Genomic DNA, 12,142 nt, shown 5'->3' on the forward strand with positions numbered 1-12,142 from the left:
GTTCCTGTTTCGCTATGACTTGGTAATTTAATTCACTGGTCTCTCCGTTGGTTGTTTTCATACGTTGTGCTTCATGTTTCACACAATATACAAATAAAAAAAGTTTTTAAGACAGCATACTTCGGTGAAGCACAGTGTCTGATGGCTGACCAATGCTGCTAAACCATGTAGCAGTTCTTGCGAGAAAAACAGGATGTTGACTACGTGAACATATTTACACAGTGTACAGCCTTTAGAAAAAAAAAATCGAGGGCGTGAAAGTGAGTGTGGAGCTGGCTGCAGCAGACAGGGGAAGAGCGAGAGTGATTTGTTCGTGTCAGGGTACGGGGTGCATTTTGCCATGAAGTGCTAAGCGTGGTCTGAAACCTGCTCCCAGGAGCGAGTCGGTGCTTGGGGTGCCGTTTCTTGAGAAAGGCTCTGTTTTTCCAGCTCTCTCGGCTCTTGAGATGGATTACATAGTTGTCCTGTTGTAGGCCTTGGCCACGCCACGATGGGCTCCCTCAGTGCAGCAAACACCAAGTTCTGCCTGAACTTCTTCAAAGAGCTGAGCAAAGTAAAAAGAAATGAAAATATCATCTTCTCCCCGCTGAGCATCTCAGCTGCCCTGAGCATGGTCCTACTGGGTGCTGGAGGCAACACAGCCAAAGAGATGGAAAAGGTGAGTTTCTTTCCCTTTTCCTGGGGACTGCTATTAGAGGCTTACATTTGGAAATGGAAAAGAGGAGGAGCCTCTGGCAGTCCTGGCCATGTTCTTCACAAACGGCAAACTGAGAGAGGTGTCAGCTACAGGTGTCAAAGGTCTCCTGTCCAAACATGCTCATCTGATTTGCAGTGCCCGTGAGGCTACGGTACAACCTGAATGCGTTCTTTATGTCTTCATTAATCTATTTATATAGATTTTTATATTGCATTTATATTGCAGGTGCTTCATATTCATGAGATGCTGAGCACAGCAAGTCCAGGAACCAAGAGAAAGAAAAGAACTGGAAAGGTGAGATAGTGTCTGACCTGTGTGATAACACTGAGCTGCAGTACGAAGCGAAGCAAGGCAAGGCAGACTTACCTGCTAAATGGCAGCACTTAGTCCAAAAGCACGGTAAGAGCAGAGTTCAGCCCTGCTCTCAAACTCTGAAACCTGTGTTCATGTGCAAAAGAGACCTTGTTGCTTTGCTCCTGAAAGTGCCGCCAGATTTAAATGGTGATCCTTTTTCAAGGTGGAGATGACAAGAGGGGAGGGAGACAAATGTGTGACCCGGTGCTTTTGGGTGTTCAGGAAGCCCAGACATGTGTTTGCGGGTCTTTGCATGCCCCTTGGCCCCACAAGTGCACTTGAGGACGATAACTATGATTTCAGCCTGAGGGCACATGGGTGGAGCTCCAGGAAAGAGCATCTTGCTAAAGACAGCTTTTCCCTGCTGCTCCCAGTGTGAAGAAGCCGGAGGATCCCATTCTCAGTTCCAGGAGCTTCTATCTGCCCTCAGCAAATCTGGTGCCACATGTTCCCTCAGCATTGCCAATGGGCTCTTTGGAGAAGTGACTTTTCAATTCCTTCAGGTGAGTCACAACTGTTTACAGGTTTTGTGGTTTTGAAAAACTTCTGTACTACACTTTGAACTTCTCCTAAGGATATCAAGTTGCGCATTTCTGTATTGCTGCTGTTGTGACAGGAAAGCAAGCTCCCACAGGTGGATGAAACACAGAGTGAGAAGAATAAAAAGAGAGAGACTTATGAGATTAAATAGACCTTGTGCAAAGTCAAGGAAAAGGGCCTGCATTTCCAGAGGGGGAGATAAAAACACTTTTGAAAGACCTAGGTAGCAACTTTCACCAAAATGACGTTTCTTCATGCTTTGATATAGGTGGAATCAGCACCCACCCTTCACCTACAACTTTTAAAATGCTGCAGCACATATGCATGTTTGAGTAGTGTGGTGTAGAGCATTTCCACAGAAATCATCATTCCAGACAAGGGGAAAAATCCAGTTTGCCCAGGCTGCAAACACACGTGTATATACTGAGACCCGACTTTAATGGCCTGATCCCAGGGCATTCTTTCTGCTCATTTGTGCTGTGCACAATGGGGGAGGTGAATTCCTTGCATGTTATTTTTCATTTGCTGGCACTTTGAAGTGAACGGACTTCCACACGCAGTGGGATGAGAAGTGGGGCTCAGCTTGCAACCTGAGACAGGGAGCAGCAGTGGAGAGGTGGCAGCAGGGGCCGTGGGTGATGACCAGGCTGGCAGGGTTGTGCCCTGCCCTCCCCAACAGCTATCTTCCTGAAATGGTTGTCATGGTGAAAAAGCAAAACACCCTCTCACAAAGAACTGCAAAAGACAGTGGAGCTGGGGCTCTCTTATGTGAAAAGTGTCCCAGGAACGGGTTGCTTTGCTCCTCCCCGTGCCCAGAAGGTCCCTCCTGAAAAGTCATAGTGCATATGCAGGACATTAATACTGGAAAAAGTAGCCCCACACAGAGCTCTGACCTACAGTTTGGCATCCATTTCTTGGACTCTCTATTTTTCCCTGTGGTCAAGTAGCTCCCTGATTACCATCATGAGAGCCACCTCTCTTTTCTGTTTTGCAGCAATACTTAGACTCCACAAGGACCTTCTACCATGCACAGCTAGAAGCGGTGGACTTCATTAATGCAGCTGAAGAGTCCAGAGAGAAGATGAATTCCTGGGTGGAAAAGCAAACCGGTGGTAAGGACAAGTCCCGTGCTTGGCTGCCTAGGGAGTGTGCATCAGGACCATGTGAGAAGTCAATACCTGGTGTTTGAGTTTCTCCCTTTTCCTGAGTGCAGCAACATTCGAAAATGCTATGGAGTGATTCATTTTGCTTGCAGCTACTGCAAAAGGAGCTTGGGGGCCCTGAGCTCCTGGGAGCTTTGACTCTGATAAAGCTGTGGATCGATTCTTGCCGCAAACGGACAATTCTTCCAAGTGAATCAAAACAAAAGCATAATTCACCTTTGTTTGTTGTTTTAAAGGGAAAATTAAAGATTTGTTCCCTCCTGGCTCTATTGATTGCACAACGGTGCTAACTCTGGTCAACGCTACCCACTTCAAAGGGAAATGGGCTGTAAAATTTGAGGAGAAAAACACCAGGGAAATGCCTTTTAGGCTGAACAAGGTAAGATTGGGACAAGTGCTGTGGACAACAGGGGAAAGTGGGGAAATTCCTGGTAACCTGTGCTCTGCTGTCTGCAGGGCAAGTCTCTGCCTGGCCTGGGAGTGGGGGCTCAATTTATCCAAGCCCAAAGCCTCCACCCCGTGAAGTAGGAAGGCAGCATCCTCTTCCCAAGTGCCTCTGAGACAGAAGTCATGTGAAGGCAAGCTTTGATACCTTCTTGGAGAGGCTGAGTTACAGAGGAGACTTTTCTGAGGGCCAATCAGCCTTTCCCATGGGCTGTAGTGGAAGTTGGCATTATCCTTTAGGAAAGAGTTAGATGAGCAGCATGAACTACAGTGCAGAGGACTAGAAGCCCTTAGAGCGATTGTTAGGGCTTTCATGGAGCTTGAGCCTCTGCCAATGCTCTCAGCAAAATCATACAGTGGTTTGAGGAGCGTTCATGGAAAATGAACAAGAAATTTCAAGCAGGTTGATCCCATGGGGTTTATTACTTGCTTTATTTTACCTGTTTTTTTCTGACTATTAATTGACTTTCTGTATTTTAGAGAGAGCACAGCAATGTACTGATGATGTGTCAGACAGGAAAATATAAATTAGCCTGGAGACAAGAAGAGCAAGTGAAAGTATTGGAGCTCCCGTACACTGGAGAAGAGTTCAGCATGTTCATTCTTCTGCCAGAAAACATCTGTGATGAGTCTACTGGCCTTGAACAGGTAACACTCCTGTCTCTGCTCCTGGGAGCAGAAACTACCTGTCCATCCAGGACCTAAATATCATGCTTCCCAGCCATGAAGGCCAAGCTTGTATCTTTTATAGTTATGGGTTTTATCTTGCTTTCCACAGGCAGAATGCTGTTGCCTGTGTAAAGATGAGAGAGGTTAATGGGTATATAGGTTGCTTCGGAAGAGCAGAGCAAGGCTGAGGAAACCTACTAAAAAGCGACACTGTAGCCTTTCCAAGGGAGCTAATGCCTATTTCAGTGGCCAAAATGTAGCACTAGTGAAGGGAACTTACTTCTTCCTTGCAAAAGTATTGAGGCACGATGCCCTGTTGGTATTTGGTGAAAATATGAACAGATGAGAAGGATCCCTCTGACAAGGATGGATCTGAATTTGCCTGACTTCACACTCAATAGCTGTAGGGCACACGTTCTGTCTTTGTCGTGAAAACCAGGCTTTTCCTTAAAGGCTGTGATCATTTTTAGTTTCTCATGACCATTGATTCCCTGTGTTTTGTCCTTGCAGCTAGAGAGTGCTGTCACCTATGAGAAATTAGCAGAATGGACTGATATGAAGAATGTGTATCCACAAAAAATCACGTTGTACTTGCCCCAGTTCAGAATTGAAGAGAGCTGTGAGCTCATACCAGTACTGCAGGCTCTGGGGTTGAGGGATGCCTTCATCCTTGAGCAAGCTGATTTCTCTGGGCTGTCAAGAAAGCCTGGGCTGTTCGTCTCCAAGGCTATTCATAAGTCCTTTGTAGAAGTTAATGAAGAAGGCACTGAGGCAGCTGCTGCTACAGGGGCAGTTAAAGTACTGTTGTGCTGCCACATTACTTATGAGTTCAGAGCTGACCACCCGTTCCTCTTCTTGATCAAGCACAATCTGAGCAAGAACATTCTCTTCTTTGGCAGATGTTGTTCCCCCTAAGGAAAGGTTTTACTTCTTTCTTCCCAAAGAGAGAACAATATTGTGGTAGAAAGCAGTAAGGCATGAACAACATGTTGCTATCAAGTGTCACTGGCGTTTCCTGATATCCATAGTCTTGATCCCAAGAAAAAACACCAAGCTGCCTTGGCAAGACTACTGGAAAAAATTATAATGGGCCTTTCCTATTTAGAGCTCTTCTCAAATGAGAGAACAACACTAATTGAGCTTGTTTCATTCTTTGCCATGAAAACTCTCAGTGGAGTCATGTTGTCGAAACAGTTGGGTGAAGTGCTGTATAAACGAGAAGTCCAAAATGATGCCTTTCCTCTTCAGCTGTATGGCAAAACTGGTGGTGGGGTGTTGCAGACCTTCCTTCCCAGCCACCAGGTCCCAAGGCAGAGACAGCTCAGTGCTGAACCCCCCGCTTTCCTCCCTTGTGTCTCTGGAAACCCAGTGCCTTAATGCCACCGTGAGGGGAGGCTTTTGGCTGCCATGATGGCAGTGAAATCCACAGGTCATGTGGATGTTCTGAGTACAGCTCCACACAGACATTGGGTGTAGAGATACGTAGTTACATTTGTCTCTCACTCTGCTCCTCAGGTACCCTCTCCAGCTCTCCCCTCTGGGAAGGACCTCTGAAGTGACAGGAGCCCTTCCCACAGGGGTAGAGACACAAAAGCTACCCCTGGGCAGAGGTAGCTGATCTTCCCATTCAGCACAAGGGAGAGAAGTCCCGCTCCTCTCTGGTGGGCCCTGGGGCGTCATGGTTTTTGCCTGGCTGTGATTTGGCAGTGAGCCTTTGCAGTGTGATGCAGCACCTCCTCAGAGAGTGCACGCTCATCAGTGTCGTGCTGTAAGGGATTCCTAAGAGAGCCAGAGCAGTCCCATTTCCCTGCTGTGCAAGTCCAAGACACAAACACCTTCACAGTGATGCCAGCTGTCTGTCTGACAAAGCCTGGGGAGGTTTCAGGAGGAACCCAATAACCCTGCAGTGACATGTTGTCCTCAAGAAGTTGGTTGCACCTCCTTTGTCCTCATCTGTGCCATGCTTGTGTGTCCTCTTCTGGGGAAAGCTGGATATTGCTTTCTTCCCATTTTTTTCTCCTGTTGCAAGCATCATGTGTAGACACATGGTCTGACACATTGCATGCCATGACCGTGTGTGGTTTTCCAAAGCTTTATACATTTATAACAGTGAACTATAGCACAGAAGTAATTTTAGGTGTAGTAAGTACTGTAATAGTACTATTAAACTGTAGTAGCTTGCTTAACCCCACAGTGTGACAGCAATAAAGGTACTCAAAGCATTTAATTGATCTGGCTTCTTGAATCCTCATTTGAAAGATGCCTTAGGTGCTCAATGCTTTTGAACCTCTTGACACACGTCTTGTGTCACGCCTGGTGTATTTTGTCCATGAACTAAAAGCACAGTGAGGTGTAACTTACCACCACGAGGAACTTAAATGTCCTCCACCTGCATTTGACTGACTTGCTGTTCTAAAAATAATGATGGATGCAGAAGGTGGGGTTTTTTTGTAACGTCACTGGGAAACCTTTCAAAGAAAACTCTTCCCCAAATCTCTGGAGTTTGACATGTGCCTGAAAAGCCACACTCCTTCAAGGCCATAAGGTGTTTGGCCTTGGAGGAAGATTGTTCTAAATCTGTAATCTCTCTTCTAAATCTGTAATCTCTCACCCTGCCATTTCTACATCCCTCTGTCTGATGAGTGGGAAATTATCTTACTAAACAATAGAGGGGGGACGACTGAGGGGAAAGGCTTTCTCAGCCCAGAATTTCATAATAGCGGGAAGTCCCTCTAAAGTACCATACCCTCCAAATCACATATATTTCAGAATATATTCATGCAATCCTTTTGTCATATCTGTACTAGGGTGCACTGGTGTGACTGGGATAGAGTTAACTTTCTTCATAGCAGCCTGCATGGTGGTCTTTTGGATTTCTGCCTAAAACAGTGTTGATAGCACTAATATTTTGGCTGTTCCTGGTGAGTGCACAGCACTGAAGCTTCCTCTTTTTCCCACTCTGCCCCTGTCCCCAGCAAGTAAGTTGGAGGTAGGCAAGGAGCTGGGAAGGGACACAGCCAGGACAGCTGACCTGAATTGGCCAAAGGGATATACCATATCATATAACATCATGTCAGCAATAAAAACTGGGGTAGAGGAAGAAACGGTGGTGGGTGGGGTTTTTTTTTTTTGCTTCCAAGGTGTCTGTTGCTCAGAGATTGTCTGGGCATTGGCCTGCTTGTGTGAGATGGCGAGTGGCTGCTTTTTCATTGCTTGTTTTTCCCCTTTCTTTTACCTATTAAAATGCCTTTATCTCAACTCAGATTTTTTCCCCCTTTTGCTCTTCCTGTCCTCTTCCCCATTCCTTTGGGGCTGGAGAGGAGTAAGCAAGATGGTGTGGGCACTTTGCTGGTGGCTGGGGTCAACCCATAACAGGGTTTCGCTGCAGTTTGCCAAATGTGGTGATATAAAGGAAAGTATTTTAAAACAGCAAATACATGACAACGTTTTTTTGTTTTGGTTTTCTTGTGTAGCATTCACAGGTTTTAATATCCTTTTTATAATATAGCACGAAATAGTGAGCTGAGTGCTTTCCATGCTGCAACCTACTTCAGGTTAGGCCTTGAAACATTAAATTTGCCTTTAGTGATTTTCAGTGATTAGAATTGTTATCTATATACATTTGTGCAGTTTACTTAGTTTGCTTCTGCATAGCAATGCTCATTTTCTGTCTGTACAGCAGTGAGTGAAATACTGCAATGCATGTAGGTTTTAGTGAATGTTAGTAACTCCAGAGTTTGGAAACCTGCAGTCCTGGTTGCTGGGATGGAGAGAATGGAGCTGCACCGAAAATCAAATTGGGTCTAACACTGGTTTTTCTTCTGCCTATAAAAATTTCTGCACTTATACCATATTCATTTATAAGCTATTAAAATATCAGTGAACTAGTATTGGGGGAATTATGATACATTTACGCCCAGGCCTGAGAAGAGAATTCAACCCTGAGTCTTCAGCTGAGTTGCTCAGACACCAGTGCATACCAGGAAGAAAAAAGAGCCGCCATGAAGTCTCAGTTTAGAAATGAAGCCACACTGTTGTGTCTCTCCACGTAGCACAAAGGCAGAAAAAGGGAGAATCTATTTATGAGCACATCCTGCAGCTGGATTCCAAATACAGGGGAAAAAATGAACCATGTCTTAAACACGTAACAAACTGCAGCTCTGTGAATGAAGACATGTAGTTGCAGGCTTTCCCCACTCCCAAATGAGAAGGCTTGCTGGCAGGATCGTAACTCTGAAGTCACCCTGCAAGCATTTGATGGCGTTCCAGTTCCTGTTTACCTCCTGTGGCTTAGTAGTAATGTTTACTTTGTACAACATGGAGGTTTAGGAAAAGGGTCAAATGGTACTTTCCACCAGCAGCAACAGTGGTTGTGTGTGCTGCTGTACCACAGCGACGCTGTTCCACTGGCCCACAAATAGATAGTTGCATGGGAAGCGGTGTGTCATGATTTCCCAGACACACTTAATGTCCCTTCATCAGCATTTTGTAGTTAGGTACCTGCCTTCATCTGGAACAGCGTGAGACACTTCTGCCTGTGAATAGATTTCACATGGGTGCCCCAGGTCTAATACCAAAGCTATTGGACATCATGTTCTGTCAAGGCATTCTTGTTTGCATCCAACCAGCATGCAAGACCAAAATATCAGGGGCCACTTTGTGTATTCTGCATGAAATACTGGTTCGTGAAAGCATATTGCTTTAAAGTCAGCTTTTCTCTAATGTCTTATTCTGTGTAGTGAACGTGTCTTGTTTTATGAAGATTGTTGGTAAGTGATACTGGTTGCAGGTTCTACATTAGATTGCACACAAATGTTTACAACCAGTTGGGACAGAAGTATCTGGTATTCACAAGGTGATGTACCTGCATTACTGGCAGGCCAGAGATGAAGAGGCTGTCAAATTTTATCCAGGATAATATGAGAGCAACAACTTTATCAATGGTAAAAATCAGTGCAACTGGGAGAAAGCAGAAATGGGGAGAGAAGTAGAGAACTTTATTTTCAGGACAGTTCAGTAGTCCTTGTTTACCCCAAGCATGTAGATAGGGAATTTGAGTTGCAGAATGATGAAATGATATATTATAAAAATTCCACGGCAGGATGTGGAAAACATACCATTTGCACATCCACATTATTCTGTGGCCTGAAGAAGAGCATTTCTCCATGAGACCAAATTCTCTTTTCACACCTCCTCTGGAGCTGAATCAGTTTACATTGGCTGAAAATTTGACCCTGTGTTTTCAAATTATGCACCTGCCAGTTCCTCACAGGGCTTGGCAGCTTGGGAAGGGTATTTCCAAATTTTATTTTGTTTTCAGGAAGGGTATTTCCAAATTTTATTCTGTTTTCAGGAACTCGGTCACTAACAATATGTGCAAAATATTGGCTATCACTTACGCTTCACTTCTGGACCACAATACATCTGATTTCACTACCTCTAAGGACTGTCAAGAACATCCCCACCTTAACTTTTATGATAATAACATGTTAGACTACCAAGCAATTGCATAATTTGACTAGCTATGGAAATCATACCACAAGGATGGTCACGGGAATGAGAAAGAACAATTACTTTTAACATTCAGTCTGACGGCCAAAAGCAACACCTTTCTCCTCCAAATTGTGGAAATTATACAATACTCTACAAGGCTGAGCAGTCCTGAAGGGCGTTTCAGGTTTCCAAATCCATAATTTGTTGAAGTAGCTCCGCAGCTAACAATACCCACAGTGTTTTGGGTAGTGTGATTAGTGTAGTAATAAGTTCTTGGTCATGAGTACATCTACAATAATTACATTTTATGACCAGGGAGACACTCCCAAACACTACGTCTTGTGCAAAGAATAAATTGACTAATAAGTATGTGAATGCCTTGAACAGTAGCATATGTCAAAGTTTAAAGACGTCTGAATGTAACTGTTCTAATTTTCAGTCAGCAGGATTTCGGACAGGATGAGGAAGCACTGAAACGTAACAGAAGTTTGGAAACTCTTTGACTAGAAGCTTCTAAAAACAGGTTCAACGAACACTTATCAACTGTAATCTAGACATTTTTGATCCGGCCTTAGGGCAGCAGATGCACTAGACAATCTCAAGGCTCCTTCCAGCCACACATTTCTGTCATTTCCAATCAAAGCTAATTAATGCCTATGTGGAGTTGCAAAAGAACAACAGAGATTTGCTCAATGTATCTGTTCAGAGTTATTACAAGATCTGTTGGTGGGAATAGATTTTTCATTTCCTTTTCATACATGTTACTCTTGGAAACTTCATTTGCCATATGGACAGCAGATGTTATGATCAGCTGCTTCTATGCCAAAACCATCACCCATCCATGTATTTTCCATGGTTGAGTACCAGACCCCCAGAGGAAGGAGTCTGCACACCATGTAGACTGTCACCAGTGGCTGAATGAAGATTTTGCAGTAAGTCTCTCCCATTTCTTCAGGTACAAAATGCTTCCGAGCAGTCTTTTGTTCTTTACAGCTCAGCTCCAAGAACAATGTGAAAATGAACACTGATCTGTGTTGAATGTGTTGCATTCGCCAAAACTGGGAATTCCTCTACCAAATTTCATTTAAATTAGCACTGTATAAATTCTTGTGGCAATCCCCGATTCTCTGAAGATATACTTTTTCCTATGATATTACCTGTGCCTCTATCAGTGATGAAACAATAAACCTTTGTGATGAGATTTTATCGCTCTCCAACATCCTCAGTAACATTGAAAAAAGCTTGAGGATTCCAAGGAGAAATGCTTAAGTGATAAAAAACATGGAATTTCCTTTTCACAAGTGCATAAACATGCCTAACTCCTATTTCTGTCACTTGATGCACCCCAAAATCCACCGGAATTATGCTAGGTAAGTTTTACTTTGAATTTGTGCTCTGGGTTTTCTTAATTTTCTGGGCTGCAGAAAGACTGGTTTGGAGGATTATCAGGGCCTCAGCAATCAAACAATAGGAACTGCAATATCATGTGTTCACTGGTGCCTATATCGAAACGTCAAAATCCTGATTTTTCATCTCAGCAGAATTTTCCTTCATGCATACATTTCATTGTTAAAAAAAACATAACCAGTTGCTACCTTTGTAGGAACGAACTTTGAAATGCAAATCAACATCTTTCACACTTTCAAAACCCCCAAACAATAGCTCCATTACATGAAAATATCTATTATCTTTTTCAGAGGTTAATCAATATAGAAAAATAGCCCCTTTTTTAAAATGCAAAGGAAGTTTTCTACTGTCTTCATCGCCCCACCCCACAATGCTGGCTGACAAGAAGAGATGGACGTAAGTTTAATTACTTGAGATAGAGCTAGGAGAGGAATATTTATGGACATTCTGTATCTCACAGCTTTAAAAAAATGCTGCATTTGTTATTTAGGTAAAAAGACCTGGCTTATAACATGATTTAAACTGCCACAAAGGAATGATATCCAGAGGTACCATAAATGAGATCAGCCACAAAGCCTGGATCCGCTGGCATTATCAAATAGGCTCATCATGCAGAAATATTTATCTGTCTAGCCACAACCCCTTACTCTGTGGAAGCCAGTTAAGAAGACACATGCAGACCTCCTTGCTTACAAATGTCATTTCCTGTTAGCCATGGCTCAGGAGCAGGTGAGAAGGGGTGTGAGCAGAGGAGGTACAACAGGCAGAACTGGCTGCATTGCTAGAGCTTTTTTTGGATGCCAATAAGTGAATCAAAGATGAAGAATTTTTGGATGCTGTTTTGTGTCAAGTCAAAATCTCCCTGGAGACTAAAGGGGTCCATTGCAGTCATGGAAAGACTTCTGGTGCAGAAAGAAGTTCAGGTGGAAAAATACCAGTGCTGAGCCCATCTTTTCCTGGGCAAGTTGAATGACCAGCATGAGGTAGCCAAAATCTCTGTAAAGTTGACATCCTGCATTACGTTGCCAATAAATTCAGTATTGGAGAGTCAGCAGGCAACAGTCCAATTTAGAAGGTGATACTTGCTTTTCACTAGGTTCTTGACTCAGACTGCCTGAAAATCAGAGGAATTAAAATCAGACTTTGCTCACGTGGTGCTTGCCAAATGAGCTGAGACCATCAGCAACATCTGAAGTCTCTCTCACTTTATCCACTTCAAGAGGTATTTTTCTATCAGGCTAAAGTTGCTGTGGATCACCACAGATGCTTTATCACTTTAATCGCTCTGATATGATGTATAAGGTATGTTATTTTTTGTGATGCTTATGTAGCAGGTGTCTGGCAAATAGGGTGGGCCCTCTTGATCCTTGGCCCA

General features: G+C 43.8%; 1 protein-coding gene across 1 annotated transcript; it reads left to right on the forward strand.

Moving 5' to 3' along the window:
* Window positions 1-433: 433 nt before the first annotated feature.
* On the forward strand, window positions 434-6,063 carry LOC128905850 (leukocyte elastase inhibitor-like). The gene is made up of 7 exons (XM_054192428.1): window positions 434-658; window positions 923-991; window positions 1,426-1,554; window positions 2,586-2,703; window positions 2,991-3,133; window positions 3,679-3,846; window positions 4,378-6,063. Exons 1-7 carry the CDS (start codon window positions 491-493, stop codon window positions 4,780-4,782), a joined length of 1,200 nt encoding a protein of 399 aa, XP_054048403.1. The 5' UTR covers window positions 434-490; the 3' UTR covers window positions 4,783-6,063.
* The last annotated feature ends 6,079 nt before the right edge of the window (window positions 6,064-12,142 follow it).

Source organism: Rissa tridactyla, chromosome 2, assembly GCF_028500815.1.
Source record: "Rissa tridactyla isolate bRisTri1 chromosome 2, bRisTri1.patW.cur.20221130, whole genome shotgun sequence".
NCBI lineage: Eukaryota > Metazoa > Chordata > Aves > Charadriiformes > Laridae > Rissa > Rissa tridactyla.